This window comes from Oncorhynchus mykiss, chromosome 18, assembly GCF_013265735.2.
Source record: "Oncorhynchus mykiss isolate Arlee chromosome 18, USDA_OmykA_1.1, whole genome shotgun sequence".
NCBI lineage: Eukaryota > Metazoa > Chordata > Actinopteri > Salmoniformes > Salmonidae > Oncorhynchus > Oncorhynchus mykiss.
Genome location: NC_048582.1, coordinates 57,460,966 through 57,477,460, shown reverse-complemented (window position 1 = coordinate 57,477,460; position 16,495 = coordinate 57,460,966). Strand labels below are relative to the sequence as shown.

At 45.2% G+C, this 16,495-nt stretch overlaps 1 protein-coding gene across 5 annotated transcripts in view; it reads right to left on the bottom strand.

The window, feature by feature from the left end:
• Window positions 1–1,061: 1,061 nt before the first annotated feature.
• The window catches only part of LOC110496582 (oxysterol-binding protein-related protein 3), a 35,023-nt gene continuing 19,589 nt past the window's right edge, over window positions 1,062–16,495 (bottom strand). Inside the window, exons 2-22 of one of the 5 annotated variants that reach the window (XM_036953329.1) lie at window positions 12,034–12,150; window positions 11,829–11,945; window positions 11,254–11,307; window positions 10,952–11,065; window positions 10,602–10,778; window positions 10,305–10,401; window positions 9,527–9,627; window positions 8,621–8,725; window positions 6,310–6,478; window positions 6,031–6,164; window positions 5,772–5,903; window positions 5,559–5,655; window positions 5,149–5,396; window positions 4,824–4,961; window positions 4,538–4,601; window positions 4,356–4,434; window positions 3,846–3,990; window positions 3,279–3,423; window positions 3,013–3,139; window positions 2,735–2,857; window positions 1,062–2,176 (exon numbers count right to left, since the gene is read on the bottom strand). In XM_036953329.1, coding sequence (XP_036809224.1) covers window positions 2,080–2,176; window positions 2,735–2,857; window positions 3,013–3,139; window positions 3,279–3,423; window positions 3,846–3,990; window positions 4,356–4,434; window positions 4,538–4,601; window positions 4,824–4,961; window positions 5,149–5,396; window positions 5,559–5,655; window positions 5,772–5,903; window positions 6,031–6,164; window positions 6,310–6,478; window positions 8,621–8,725; window positions 9,527–9,627; window positions 10,305–10,401; window positions 10,602–10,778; window positions 10,952–11,065; window positions 11,254–11,307; window positions 11,829–11,945; window positions 12,034–12,117 — 2,547 coding nt within the window. In that variant the 5' untranslated portion in view covers window positions 12,118–12,150 and the 3' untranslated portion in view covers window positions 1,062–2,079. The remainder of the gene's footprint in view (window positions 2,177–2,734; window positions 2,858–3,012; window positions 3,140–3,278; window positions 3,424–3,845; window positions 3,991–4,355; window positions 4,435–4,537; window positions 4,602–4,823; window positions 4,962–5,148; window positions 5,397–5,558; window positions 5,656–5,771; window positions 5,904–6,030; window positions 6,165–6,309; window positions 6,479–8,620; window positions 8,726–9,526; window positions 9,628–10,304; window positions 10,402–10,601; window positions 10,779–10,951; window positions 11,066–11,253; window positions 11,308–11,828; window positions 11,946–12,033; window positions 12,151–16,495) is intronic. The other 4 variants (XM_036953330.1, XM_021572556.2, XM_036953331.1 and 1 more) reach the window with 4 other exon arrangements.

Genomic DNA, 16,495 nt, shown 5'->3' with positions numbered 1-16,495 from the left:
ATGAGAGTAGCAGGCTCATGTCTATCAGAGCAGAGGGATGAGAATAGCAGGCTCATGTCTATCAGAGCAGAGGGATGAGAGTAGCAGGCTCATGTCTATCAGAGCAGAGGGATGAGAGTAGCAGGCTCATGTCTATCAGAGCAGAGGGATGAGAGTAGCAGGCTCATGTCTATCAGAGCAGAGGGATGAGAGTAGCAGGCTCATGTCTATCAGAGCAGAGGGATGAGAGTAGCAGGCTCATGTCTATCAGAGCAGAGGGATGAGAGTAGCAGGCTCATGTCTATCAGAGCAGAGGGATGAGAGTAGCAGGCTCATGTCTATCAGAGCAGAGAGATGAGAGTAGCAGGCTCATGTCTATCAGAGCAGAGAGATGAGAGTAGCAGGCTCATGTCTATCAGAGCAGAGGGATGAGAGTAGCAGGCTCATGTCTATCAGAGCAGAGGGATGAGAGTAGCAGGCTCATGTCTATCAGAGCAGAGAGATGAGAGTAGCAGGCTCATGTCTATCAGAGCAGAGAGATGAGAGTAGCAGGCTCATGTCTATCAGAGCAGAGGGATGAGAGTAGCAGGCTCATGTCTATCAGAGCAGAGGGATGAGAGTAGCAGGCTCATGTCTATCAGAGCAGAGAGATGAGAGTAGCAGGCTCATGTCTATCAGAGCAGAGAGATCTTAGAAAGTTAATCTCATTCTATTTACATGAGAGATACAGGCATGCTTCTCACACAGCCACGGTCACTGGTTGGTCTCACACAAACAGTAGGTTACAATGTTGCACAACCATAAACTTGAGCTGGACCAACCCCAATCAGCTGTTAGAATATAGGCCCAGGCTGAAAATCAACTTTTTCACTTTCGTTTTTTTGTGGGGAGCAGGAGAATTAACGAAGTGGCAACTCTAATGAACTTTGATTGCTTTTATTAGAATTTGTACATTGAAAATAATTGTTCGTGCCATGAGAGTAACCGGATCTGACCAAATACACCTAGGTTCCGGAACAAAATTCGGTTCAAATTAAGCATTGTACATGCCAAACGAACAGATGACCACACACACAAAGTTGTCATTCTGACTCTAGTATAACAGTTCCACTGTTTTATTGTTCATCTTCATAGATAATGCTCTATTACTTTACTGATATACAGTACATATAATCTTATAACAGGGCAGCACACAGGCATTAACACTCAGTCTTATGAATTTCCATGTGGCCATATTTCACAAGTTCTGTCAGCCAATGGTTGAGGAGTTAAGACAGTCTGTATTTGTGTTTGAACTGTATAAAGTGTTTGAACTTTAGAAAAAGTTACATCTCCTAGTTACGAGACTCCATCGGTGTGCTTCTTTAGACTACATTAATAACAGTGGTATGACATCATAAAAGTGCAATGAGGCACTTTAACTCACCAACTGTGAGTGAGGATTTGCATAATCATCTACAGCAGGTTTTCCTGAGTAGTATGCTGATTGACTGAAAGCTGTGGTATATCAGACCGTATACCATGGGTATGACAAACAAAAATACTTTTTACTGTTCTAATTACATTGGTAAGCAGTTTATAATAGTAATAAGGTACCTTGGGGGTTTGTGGTATATGGTCAATATACCAAGGCTAATTGCTGTATCCAGGCACTCCGTGGTATGTTGACCATATACCACACCTACTCGGGACTTATTTCTCAATTAAGACACTTTGGTGGCTGGACTGCATCCGTACTAAAGTGACAGCATAAAGTATACATTTGACAAATATACAGAGAAAAGGATGACATTGAAAGAAGATAGACTAAAGTAATGACAAAAACAAAACAGGAAGCTCTTTTCTTTTAAACACAGAGTCAAGTGAAAGCTAATTTCTTAAATTAGCTCCTTCTCCACCTACAGAAGCAGGAAGCCCATATTTGGCCGTAGGCCCTCACACTCAGCGGTCCATAGTCAACAGGACAGAGTGTTGTCCCCAAGTGCTGATCTAAGGTCTGTTTTGAGTTTTCCCTGTATTGGTTAAGGTTTGTAGGCAAGAATAATCTGACCCTAGATCTGCCCTCTCATGGGGTCACAGGGTTATAGGTAAGGTCAGAGGTCACCACAGCACAGGGAAGTCCTCTCTGCTGAACCTGGGGTTCTTCCGCTGCTCCCAGTATATATTAGCGCTCAGCCACGTGTCATCCTTTGATTTCCTGATAAATAAACAAAACAATAGTCACACAACACATATGTCATAATGCACCCAGGGAGGCAGGTAGCCTAGTGGTTAACAACATTGGGCCAGTAAGAGAAAGTTCATTGGTTCGAGTCCCTGAGACAACTAAGTGAAAAATCAGTCAATGTGCCCTTGAACAAGTCACTTAACCCTAATTAAGACAGTCTGTAAATCGCTCTGGATAAGAGAGTCTGGTAAATTACTAAAATGTAAAAATGTATAACCCTAACTGTATAACCCTAAACCCCAGTACAACCTAAAAAGTAAAACTGAGATCTCATGAATCCACTGAGAACAACTGTTAATAGTGTTGTTTTGACCAGTCAGACACTGAGGCTATGCACACCACAGACCAGTGACAGTGTCGTAAGTTATATTGACAGACGCCATTCCGTCAGAAATGTTCCATATTGTATAGGATACTATGCAGCTAAGAAGGAAGACTGACTTGTTCTGTGTTCGAGGCCAAATGTGTGACCTATGAACTCCCTTGTCTGCTAAAGTCAGACAGAAAGAGACACACACGGTTGCGTACTTGAAGAAGCGTGGTTTGTGTGTCACATTGTTCTCCTCCAGGACTTTCCTCCTCCCCCTCTGGAGCTCCTCTATCCTCCGTTTCTGCTCCTCAGCCCCCTCAATGTTCCCTTCTTCCAAACACCTGAAAGAGCATGAGTGAGTGAGTGAGTGAGTGAGTGAGTGAGTGAGTGAGTGAGTGAGTGAGTGAGTGAGTGAGTAAGTGAGAAGAGAAAGAGAGAGCATAAGAGAGAGAGCATGAGAAAGAGCATGAGAGAGATAATCCCGGGTGTGTCGTACCTCTGGTCGAGACGGAAGCGTGTGTCTGTGGGGGGTAGGAGGGGCTTCAGGGCAGCGTCAAGCTCATTCAGCTCTACAGCAAACTGAGTGAAGCCGTAGTACTGGTCCTGGTCCACAGGCATGGGGTCTACACACACACACACACACACACACACAATAATATTATACAAAAAAAATTCAACTTATGGCGAAGGACAACATATCAAGCTATAATATTTACTGTATGGTTGCGTTTTGATGGACAGTCCAAAGAGCCAGTCACTCACTTGCTCTCCAGATGCAGATAGCAGAAGGTGGGACTCCTTGGTACACGCCCTCATGCCATTTGCCAAAGAAGGTGTGGATGACACGCCCCCCTGTGTCCGTGACCATGCCCTCTATCTCGTTAACCGTTGAGCTCCACGATCTCGCCTGTGGGTTAAATACGCAAAACGTATGAATAATAAACAAATGAATTAACATACCAAGGACACAAAACGTCAGGTCAATCTGAAACCCATCAAACTCTGTTAAATCATGTTATAAATGATTTAATAAAAAGCCCATACAATTCTATGTCTAACACATGAATCCATCCACCACTCATCAGCTTTCCAAGAAAAATAGTCTGCAGGATGTTGTTCCTCCTGTCCCTCAGCAGATGGTGCTGTTACACCTAGGGGTTCATATGTGTTGCCCAATTAACATGTTAGGTTGTGTCTCAAATAACCCCCTAACCCCTATATAGCGCACTACTCTTGACCAGAGCCCTATGGGTAGTAGTGCATTATATACAAAATAGGGTTCCATTTGGGACAAACACAGGTATGGTCTTCACTGTATATTGTCCTCACCTTGACGAAAGTCACTTTACACTGGCAGGCGTCACTGCTGGTGTTTTTGATTGACATCTCTCCGTAGTGTTCTATCCAGCGCTGGCCACTCAGGATGTTGTGGATGCAGGAAGTTACCTTGTTCCACTCATAGTGGTCCCCAAACCTGAGGATGACAAACACACCTGTCACGTGACACCACCCACCCCTCTTTCACGCCACACGACACCAGACCTGTCACGCCACCTGACCTGTCACACACCCCTTTACCACGACACCAGACCTGTCACACGACGCCACCCCCCTTCCACCCCACTCTCTTTTGCATGAAAGCAGTTATTTGATGCACACACACGTCCGTAGCAGTGGAGGCTGCTGAGGGGAGGACAGCTCATAATGTCTGTAATGGAGCGGTATCAACCACATGGAAACCACATCTTTGATACCACTCCACTGGTGCACACAGACGCGCACACGGCCCCCACGCACACACACACACACACACACACTCTATAGATCAAACAGACTCACGCTGGCAGGGTCACATGAGTGGTTCCAATGCGAACAATCTCCATGGATTTCCCCCAGAACTTATTCTTCCACTGGACATCTGAGAGGGAGACAGAGAGGAGGCAGATGTAAGTAGGTCGGTGGGGGAGGTAACCCTCACAGTAACAATCCCAAATAGAGCAAAAAGGTGGTAATATGTTTACCTTGCCAAAAAGTGAAGTTGTTAGAGTCACAGTGACATGCTGACACAGGTGGGTGATGGCTCACCTAAGAAGAACAGGGGGTAACTGACAATGTAATGACAGTCATCCTACACAATGGTTGTGTTCTCAATTGCACACTATACAGTGCAGTCATTTTGACAAGAACACTATGGCTCCTGGTCAAAGGTTGTAGACTGAATGGGAATAGGTTGTAATTTGGAACAGAAAATTAATTAGCACAGTGGTTCTTGGTTTACTGTATGCGAGGTAACTTGTTCCTGTTTACCTGTTCTGCTATGAACCGGAAGCCCTTGTCAGGTCTGTCACACTCGTAGGTCTCTCCTAGGACGGGGTTAAAGGGTTTACTTCCTGCCCGGTGGTAACTGGAGGCGTACGCAGACACCGCAAACGTCGCCACATACACCTGCACAGGAGACGCAGTAAGAGTGAGTGAGGGAGAGAGAAAGAAAGAGGTGTGTGCAGGTAAAGGTTGTGATGCATTGTGAGAATCCACACACCATCATAAGAATCCTGTTGTGAGTATGTTTCAATTCTCTCACCATGCGCTGCAACGGACTGTGTGTGTGTGTACCTGCATCCTATACCCTCACCATTCTCTGGTACGGGTCCTGTGTGTGGTTCGCTGTATCCAGCAGCTCAGAGTACTCCACCTCCTCACACAGCCTCTGCAGTGTGTTTAGAGGCTCGTTGAGCTGAACAGGCATGGCTACCTTGGACAGGTCCTTCCCTATGTTGTTCTTGAGGATGTTCCATAGACTGACACTGCTGCTGCTGGGCTGAGGGGAGGGGAGGGTAGTCCGCCTGCGGGCCACCTGAACACTACTTCCTCCTGAGCCTGCTGGGGGAGAGAGAGGGGGTAGAGGTGCTGGTCTTAAAATGGATGTACATAGGAAACTGGATAGACATTTGCTCACTCATACAAATCGTTATGCTCGTCATGAAAATACTCATACAAACAAACAAACAAACAAACACACACACACACACACGAGTGGGATACCTGAGTCATGTCTCTCGCTTCCTCTCTCATTGCTGTAGCCATTGTCTATGGAAACGCTGTCACTGACGTCGCTGATATACGAGTCATCATCAGAGGCCTGGAGACAGAAAATGTATATAAAATGACTCAGGGTCAGATTATTGATAACCTCCCTAAAGGATTTAGTTGGCATTGGGGTTGCGTCATCTGCTCCCATCTATGGTTAGGGCTCACCTCGTTCTCAGAGGAGCTGGAGGTCAGCTGGTACTCCTGAGCATCAAAGAACTCGGACATGGACTCAGGGATGGACGCTCGACTCTCATTGGACACCTGGTGGACAAGGGGGCGGGATCCATCTGGGAGATCCTGATTGGGTTTACGTTTAGGTCAGTCCCAATGGCATGTTTGGTATATAAACACAATCTCTGGAAATCAACTTGACAATACAATGTTATGTGCAATATAGTGGAAAACAGCACATGCACACTCACACCTTACTCACTGAGCCATAGTCGGTCTTGAGGCCCATGACCTGTGCTGGAGGAGGGGCCTTCAGGTCAATAGTGTGTCTCACTCTGTCTCTCTCTGCTGACAGAGAACTATAGGCTGACCGCAGAGTGGAGTGAACTAGAGAGGGAGACAGAGAGGAAGAAAGAGGGTTGTGTGTGTGAGAGAGAGTGACAGAGTTTTAACCACTATACCCAGCCTTCCTCTGGAAACTCTAAAATACCTAATATTGAACCAAGGGGCCGACCTGAAACCAGGGACTCACTGTTGTTAGCGAGTCTGCAGAAGTCCTCCTGGAGGCGGTTGGCATCAGTAGGTGAGTCTGGGGAGTCCAGGAAAGCAAAGGCCTCCTGGATGTTGGCTTCAGCAGTAGAGAGGTTTGGGTGGGAGGTATGGAGATGAGGAGAGGCAGGTGGGGAGACACAGCCAGGAACCTGGTGGGACCAGAGAGAAAAATACAGGTTAAAGACATTTACAGGTGGGGGATTCATTTGGTGTTACACTGTACACATAAAACGTCTTCATTAAACAACAGTTGACATGTATGTACACTCCCCTACTTATTTGTAGTCAACATAAATTGCAAAATGTCCCTTTTTCAGGACACTGTCTTTCAAAAATAATTTGTAAAAATCCAAATAACTTCACAGATCTTCATTGTAAAGGGTTTTAACACTATTTCCCATGCTTGTTCAATGAACCATAAATAATTAATGAACATGCACCTGTGGAACGGTCATTAAGACACTAACAGCTGACAGACGGTAGGCAATTAAGGCTACAGTTATGAAAACTTACTACACTACAGAGGCCTTTCTACTGACTCTGAAAAACACCAAAAGAAAGATGCCCTGGGTCCCAGCTCATCTGCGGGAATGTGCCTTAGGCATGCTGCAAGGAGGCATGAGGACTGCAGATGTGGCCAGGCAATAAATTGCAATGTCCGTACTGTGAGACGCCTAAGACAGTGCAACAGAGAGACAGGACAGACTGATAGTTCAGCTGATTGTTCTCGCAGTGGCAGACCACGTGTAACAACACTTGCACAGGGTCGGTATATCCGAACATCACACCTGCGTGACAGGTACAGGATGGCAACAACAACTGCCCGAATTACACCAGGAAACCACAATCCCTCCATCAGTGCTCAGACTGTCTGCAATAGGCTGAGAGAGGCTGGACTGAGGGCTTGTCGGCCTGTTGTAAGGCAGGTCCTCACCAGACATCACCGGCAACAACGTCGCCTATGGGCACAAACCCATCGTCGCTGGACCAGACAGGACTGGCAAAAAGTGCTCTTCACTGACGAGTCTCGGTTTTGTTTCACCAGGGGTGATGGTCAGATTTGCGTTTATCGAAGGAATGAGCATTACACCGAGGCCTGTACTCTGGAGCGAGACTAATTTGGAGCATTAGTGAGGTCGGGCACTGGTGTTGGGCGATTAGGTCTGGCTCGCAGTCGGCAATCCAATTCATCCCGAAGGTATTCGATGGGGTTGAGGTCAGGGCTCTGTGGAGGCCAGTCAAGTTCTTCCACACCGATTTCGACAAACCATTTCTTTATGGACCACGCTTTATGCATGGGGGCATTGTCATGCTGAAACAGGCATGGGTCTTTCCCAAACGGTTGCTACAAAGTTGGAAGCACAGAATTGTCTAGAATGTAATTGTATACTGTAGTAGAGTTAAGATTTCCCTTTACTGGAAAAAAGGGGCCTAGCCCAAACCATGAAAAACAGCCCCAGACTATTATTCCTCCTCCACCAAACTTTACAGTTCCCATTATGCATTGGGGCAGGTCGCGGTTTTCCTGGTATCGGCCAAACCCAGATTTGTCTGTCGGGCTGCCAGATGGTGAAGCATGATTCATCATTCCAGAGAATGTGTTTCCACTGCTCCTGGGTTCAATGGCGGTGCGATTTACACCATTTACACCATCCCGATGGGTGCATTACGCATGGTGATCTTAGGCATGTGGCTGCTCGGCCATGAAGCTCTTCATGAAGCTCCCGATGATATTATTGTGCTGACGTTGCTTCCAGAGGCAGTTTGGAACTCAGTAGTGAGTGTTGCAACTGAGGACAGACCATTTTTATGCTCTACGCACTTCAGCACTCTGTTCTGTGAGCTTGTGTGGCCTACCACTTTGCGGCTGAGCCGAGATGTTTTCACTTCGCAATAACAGCACTTACAGTTGATCGGGGCAGCTCTAGCAGGACAGAAATTTGACTAACTGACTTGTTGGAAAGGTGTCACCCTATGACAGTGCCACATTGAAAGTCACTTAGCTCTCAGTAAGGCCATTCTTCTGACAATTTTTGTTTATGGAGATTGCATGCCTGTGTATTTGGTTTTATACACCTGTCATTAACAGGTATGGCTGAAATAGCCAAACACTAATTTGAAGGGGTGTCCACATACTTTTGTATATATAGTGTATATATTGCCACAGTATCACAAACTCCATAAGACAGTATTACAGTAGTAGTCGTCAATGCAACACTTCTCTCCAGTGGTCGTAGATGTGACATGGACCGGTAGCAGGTATTGCTTTGAGAGAAAATAAAAGTGTGTACCTGTAGTGTGGCTATGATATCTTTTTTGGTATCTTTGTTGCAATTTTTTGAACGCCACTTCCTGGGACCCCTCTTCTCCTTCTTGGGGATGTCGTATGTTGAGGCCTGGTGTCCCAGAGAGGGTAACAGAGAGAGGGAAGGGACAGACAACTATTACCATAGAGAGAAAACAGAGGTTAGGGTTAAAGTCTTGGGGTAAATTGAGATGTGAATATCTGCAGTGTACTGATAGCAGGGGCAGAGTAAGGGGAAGTGTAGTGTGGGTAAGGGTTATAGGTCGTGTTACCATGAGGTTGATGGCGGGGGCAGAGGAAGTGTAGGTCAGGGTTATAGGTCGTGTTACCATGAGGTTGATGGCGGGGGCAGAGGAAGTGTAGTGTAGGTCAGGGTTATAGGTCATGTTACCATGAGGTTGATGACGGGGGCAGAGGAAGTGTAGTGTTGGTCAGGGTTATAGGTCGTGTTACCATGAGGTTGATGACAGGGGCAGAGGAAGTGTAGTGTAGGTCAGGGTTATAGGTCGTGTTACCATGAGGTTGATGGCTGGGGCAGAGGAAGTGTAGGTCAAATTTATAGCTTAAAGCTGCACTATGTAACTTTTTGGGCGACCCAACCAGACATAGAAGTGTGTGTTATATATCTATCATTCTCATTGAAAGCAAGTCTAAGAAGCTGTGGATATGTTCTATATGCACTATTTCTATGCTTCCCTTCTTAAGTTTTGTTTTTGTGTCTTTTACTTTGTTTTGTACACCAGCTTCAAACAGCTGAAAACACAATTGAAAATGTATTTTAAATATATTTTAGTGTAGTGTAGGGTAGGTAGTAGGTTAAAGGGGCCAAGAACTGTATGTGTACTGGGCCAAGGTTAGGGTTATAGGTTAAAGGGCAAATGTTACGTGTTACCATGAGGCTGATGGCAGGGGCAGAGTAAGTGCGGTGGAGAACCTCCATACTCTTCAGTAACAGGTTGAGTTCCAACAGGTAAGACTCACACTCCTCTAAATCTAAGAGAGAAGGATGACAGATGAATGTCAGAAGTTGAGGGAGGATCAAAATAGAGACAGTAAAGGCCAAAGCAGTTGAAGAGTTCATGCCCATTTTATGATGAAATTTTTTCTTAAGGCAAGCTGAAGTCTGTAGCTAAAGTCTACGCCCCTTCGTCGGTGATTGGTCAACAGTTTGGATTCTTCAGTAAAGTATTTGTCATTCAACAAGAGATTACTAGTTTTCACAAAAACTTTTTAATCCACCAAACATCTTAGTTAGATGTAAAATTGCGCGACTAAGATCTCCTCGGCAAAAACATCAAAATCAATGACAGATTTCTAGAGTTATCTTAGATTAATTCTGAATATTTTAGGAAAGTGTATACTGACTACGGCGTTTCAAAATGGACAAACAGTACCGTTGCTGCTTTTTTCAAATGTTTCAAGCGAATGTCTTCAGGTCTAGTTCGGGTCTCCTAGCCGACTTCGGCTAGCCGGCAGCTGGACTGAAGCATGCTGACACCTTAAGGCTGTGTCCCAAATAGCAAACCTATTCCCTATATAGTGCCCTATGGGCTCTGGTCAAAAGTAGCGCACCGTGTATGGTATAGGGGGCCAGTTGGGACACAGCCAACAAGTAAGGTGAGATCCAGAAAATGTATGGGACAGACAGGTGAGAGGTTTCACCTCCATACCTCTGCAGCACTTGGCCATGTCTTCGGAGGAGTGGAGCCAGGCACTGACCTTAGCCTGCTGGACAACTGACGCCTGCTTAGCTAGACTGGAGTGGCGCTAAGAGATGGAGTGGGGGAAGGATAGAGAGATTGAGAGTGGAGAGAGGGAAAGATAAGGAGATGGAATGTGCATAAACAGAAGCCTACTCTATACAGTACAATAATTAAATTATGACTGGTCAGTTAAGAAGCTGCAGGAAGACGTTTCTTTTAGGCACAGAAAAATGATTATGGATCAGTGTCTGGGGAGAACTGTACCTGTCTCATGGAGTCGTTGGGGTTGGGAGAGAGGTGTGAGGAGGGGTGGAACAGAAGCCTCTCGTGGGGGTACATCGCAATCTCGTTTTGACGGAAGACGCGGTGATGCCGCAGCTTCGACACCCAATCATCAAACAGCTGCTGTGACTTCATTTCCTGAGACTTGTCAGACTTCACCTATAGAACAGAGAGATTGTCATTCAAGTAGAAGAGAGAAAAGATCAAATGAGAGAAACAAGATAAAACGGGAGAGAAACGATAAAACGAGAAACAAGAAAGAGAGAAATGATAAAACGAGAGAGAAACAAGATAAAACTAGATAAACGAGAGAGAGAAACAGAAAGAGTCACCTTGAGGTGATAAATGTTGTCGTTGGTGTCCAGATCTATGGCTTTGGTTTTCTTCTTGATTGACATGACAGACAGCCCCACATCAATGCAGCCATGCAGCTTGCCCTTCTTCAGCTGGAAACAAAAGCAAAGGTCAGTGTGTGTGTGTGTGTGTGTGTGTGTGTGTGTGTGTGTGTGTGTGTGTGTGTATTTGACTAAATGAGCAAATGCTTTCTCCTTCATCAATGACATATTGTACATTAAATAAATTCTGTGCGTGTGTGTGTTGCATCTGCCTGAAATACTTCTGAATAGATACTTACTTCAGCTCCACGCTTTGAGTACTTCAGAATGCCTTTCTCCAGCAAGAAGTATCTCTGTATAACAAGAGACCGAATAGCAACTGTTTCAGCCGCCCTTCTGTCACATTTCTAACTTTATCTGCTTTGTGCCAAGGAAATATCTTCACAACTTACTGCTATGGATAAAAGCTTTTTACATGAATAACATAGTATCCATTCAAACACTCCATTCAAATGTCACATCCAGCTTAACAAGTGTCTTATCAGAGCTTTAGATAAACACCAGGTATGTGTCGGGTAGCACACTTCTCACATTTCCACCCCATTTCCATGTGCCAGCCCTTCAGGTAATTGCGGAGTTAAAGGAGGGGCAGGGTGTAACAAGTGTCTTTCCTTGATTCCTCACGTCCGTAACAGGAGAAGATCTGAAAATAACCTCTGATTTTCTCCTCCAATGCATTTGGAGGATTCAAGGAAAGACACTTGAGATTCACTTGCAGTGAGAGGTAAGGAGTTAAGGGAGGTGCCCACCTTGTGCCATGCCTTCACAGATTAGGGGTGAGAAGGTGGTCAGGGGTAAGGCAGGTAGTACCCACCTTTTGCCATCCTTTCATGGGCCATTTCCTCCTCTTGAGTAGGAAGCCCTCCTGTTTCTCTGGCTCCTGGATGTTGCCAGGGTTACCCTTCAGGCCCTCGATGATCTCCCAGCTGTCCTGTAGAGAGAGACTCATGGAGTTACGCACACACACACACACACACACACACACACACACACACACACACACACACACACACACGCACCTGATGGTTGTCATGTTTGGACGAGCTGGCGCTGCCGTCACTGTGGGTAGGGGACACTGATGTCATCTTCCTGTTACTTAGCATTCCGACATCAAGAGACTGTCACCATGACTACCACTGAGAGAGAGAAACAGGAAGCAGTGAGAAAGACAACATTCAGTTATTTAATTTTCTGCACGTTTGGAGACACACAGGTGAGCTGAGAGAAATGAAATCTGCATACCACTGTTGTGTTGCTTTAGTGAAGCAGCTGGACATAACAATAGGTGTGGCTTGAGAGAACAGACAAACTATTCTACGCCCTAATAAAACTACGAGTGCTTTTACTGTAGGTTAGGCATGAGATCATCACGTGTTCTTTATGTAGGCATGAACTCTGACACAGTACACACACACACTTCCTGCAGCATACACCTTGTGTATGGGGAAATGCCAGAGAGCCAGTGGCAGCAGCACTGTAAAACCCACATGACCCCAAGTACAGTCAGTCATTACTGCTGTGCTGTGCTGACCAGCAACAAAATGAGTCCACAACAAATGAGTCATCAATACTGGGTTATACAATCAGTCCCAGCCAAGTCCTTCAAATCACAGCAGAGGACTAAGCTAGCCGGTAGCCACACACGCCAACACTGGGATTCTGCTGCTTGGTAGTTGCTAGAAGCATACACTATCGGATGTGAATAAAATCTCCACATTCTGTGATACTAGGGCTGGCACAATGACAGTATAAATCGTGTAACTGAGGATTGTGGATGAAGACAGTCATGAAAAGAAAATAGCGAACAGCTGACTGAAGACAAGACGGCCGGGCATTCGTGCGTTTGAGTGCGTTTCCGCAGTTACACATGAACTCTGCAACGTGATGAGACTTTGTTGCTCCTTGCTGAAACAAAATATTTTGTTAAACAACCTTTAGAGGCGATCACTGCAGTCAAACGTTTTCTATAGCTCTCAAATGAGACTTCTGCACCTGTTAACAGGTAGTTTGGCCCTCTCTGGAGCAAACTGCTCCAGCTGTCTCAGGTTAGATGGGTGCCTTCTCCAGACTGCAAGTTTCAGCTCTTTCCATAGGTGTTCGATAGGATTCAGATCAGGACTCATAGAAGGCCACTTCAGAATAGTCTAATATTTCGTTATTATCCATTCTTTGGCGCTTTTAGCTGTGTTTTGGGTCATTATCCTGTTGGATGTCTTGTAGCCTTTACCATGATTGTCTATTATTTACTTTCTGATCTCCTCAGACAAATCTCTCCTTAGCTTTCTCTGGTCCATGTTCAGTGTGGTGACCACAATGATACCAAACAGCACAGTGACTACTTTACTCTGGTCCATGTTCAGTGTGGTGACCACAATGATACCAAACAGCACAGTGACTACTTTACTCTGGTCCATGTTCAGTGTGGTGACCACAATGATACCAAACAGCACAATGACTACTTTACTCTGGTCCATGTTCAGTGTGGTGACCACAATGATACCAAACAGCACAGTGACTACTTTACTCTGGTCCATGTTCAGTGTGGTGACCACAATGATACCAAACAGCACAGTGACTACTTTACTCTGGTCCATGTTCAGTGTGGTGACCACAATGATACCAATCAGCACAGTGACTACTTTACTCTGGTCCATGTTCAGTGTGGTTACCACAATGATACCAAACAGCACAGTGACTACTTTACTCTGGTCCATGTTCAGTGTGGTGACCACAATGATACCAAACAGCTCAGTGACTACTTTACTCTGGTCCATGTTCAGTGTGGTTACCACAATGATACCAAACAGCTCAGTGACTACTTTACTCTGGTCCATGTTCAGTGTGGTTACCACAATGATACCAAACAGCTCAGTGACTACTTTACTCTGGTCCATGTTCAGTGTGGTGACCACAATGATACCAAACAGCAGTGACTACTTTACTCTGGTCCATGTTCAGTGGGGGGTACACAATGATACCAAACAGCACAGTGACTACTTTACTCTGGTCCATGTTCAGTGGGGGGCACACAATGATACCAAACAGCACAGTGACTACTTTACTCTGGTCCATGTTCAGTGTGGTGACCACAATGATACCAAACAGCACAGTGACTACTTTACTCTGGTCCATGTTCAGTGTGGTTACCACAATGATACCAAACAGCTCAGTGACTACTTTACTCTGGTCCATGGTCAGTGTGGTGACCACAATGATACCAAACAGCACAGTGACTACTTTACTCTGGTCCATGTTCAGTGTGGTTACCACAATGATACCAAACAGCTCAGTGACTACTTTACTCTGGTCCATGTTCAGTGTGGTGACCACAATGATACCAAACAGCACAGTGACTACTTGACTCTGGTCCATGGTCAGTGTGGTTACCACAATGATACCAAACAGCACAGTGACTACTTTACTCTGGTCCATGTTCAGTGTGGTGACCACAATGATACCAAACAGCACAGTGACTACTTTACTCTGGTCCATGTTCAGTGTGGTGCACACAATGATACCAAACAGCACAGTGACTACTTTACTCTGTCCATGTTCAGTGTGGTAATGATACCAAACAGCACAGTGACTACTTTACTCTGGTCCATGTTCAGTGTGGTGACCACAATGATACCAAACAGCACAGTGACTACTTTACTCTGGTCCATGTTCAGTGTGGTGCACACAATGATACCAAACAGCACAGTGACTACTTTACTCTGGTCCGTGTTCAGTGTGGTGACCACAATGATACCAAACAGCACAGTGACTACTTGACTGTGGTCCATGTTCAGTGTGGTGACCACAATGATACCAAACAGCACAGTGACTACTTGACTGTGGTCCATGTTCAGTGTGGTGACCACAATGATACCAAACAGCACAGTGACTACTTTACTCTGGTCCATGTTCAGTGTGGTGACCACAATGATACCAAACAGCACAGTGACTACTTGACTGGTCCATGTTCAGTGTGGTGACCACAATGATACCAAACAGCTCAGTGACTACTTTACTCTGGTCCATGTTCAGTGTGGTTACCACAATGATACCAAACAGCACAGTGACTACTTTACTCTGGTCCATGTTCAGTGTGGTGACCACAATGATACCAAACAGCACAGTGACTACTTTACTCTGGTCCATGTTCAGTGTGGTGACCACAATGATACCAAACAGCACAGTGACTACTTTACTCTGGTCCATGTTCAGTGTGGTGACCACAATGATACCAAACAGCACAGTGACTACTTTACTCTGGTCCATGTTCAGTGTGGTGACCACAATGATACCAAACAGCACAGTGACTACTTTACTCTGGTCCATGTTCAGTGTGGTTACCACAATGATACCAAACAGCACAGTGACTACTTTACTCTGGTCCATGTTCAGTGTGGTGACCACAATGATACCAAACAGCACAGTGACTACTTTACTCTGGTCCATGTTCAGTGTGGTGACCACAATGATACCAAACAGCACAGTGACTACTTTACTCTGGTCCATGTTCAGTGTGGTGACCACAATGATACCAAACAGCACAGTGACTACTTTACTCTGGTCCATGTTCAGTGTGGTTACCACAATGATACCAAACAGCACAGTGACTACTTTACTCTGGTCCATGTTCAGTGTGGTGACCACAATGATACCAAACAGCACAGTGACTACTTTACTCTGGTCCATGTTCAGTGTGGTGACCACAATGATACCAAACAGCACAGTGACTACTTTACTCTGGTCCATGTTCAGTGTGGTGACCACAATGATACCAAACAGCACAGTGACTACTTTACTCTGGTCCATGTTCAGTGTGGTGACCACAATGATACCAAACAGCACAGTGACTACTTTACTCTGGTCCATGTTCAGTGTGGTGACCACAATGATACCAAACAGCACAGTGACTACTTTACTCTGGTCCATGTTCAGTGTGGTGACCACAATGATACCAAACAGCACAATGACTACTTTACTCTGGTCCATGTTCAGTGTGGTGACCACAATGATACCAAACAGCACAGTGACTACTTTACTCTGGTCCATGTTCAGTGTGGTGACCACAATGATACCAAACAGCACAGTGACTACTTTACTCTGGTCCATGTTCAGTGTGGTGACCACAATGATACCAAACAGCACAGTGACTACTTTACTCTGGTCCATGTTCAGTGTGGTGACCACAATGATACCAAACAGCACAGTGACTACTTTACTCCATTTAAATAGGCTGAATGAGTGGTTACAAGATTGGAGGCGTGTGATACTAATTAAAATAAACTAATTTCTTTGAAATATCACTGTAATCCAATTAATCATTATATTTTCTAAGGGGTACCAACAAATGTGTCCAGGCCATTTTAGAATAAGCAATAATTCATCTCTTTTCACAGATTCTTTATTCTATGACATACCAAAGGCATGCAACTATGATAACATAGCTTTTAATTTCAACACTTTTCAGAAGGAATGAAACATTATTTC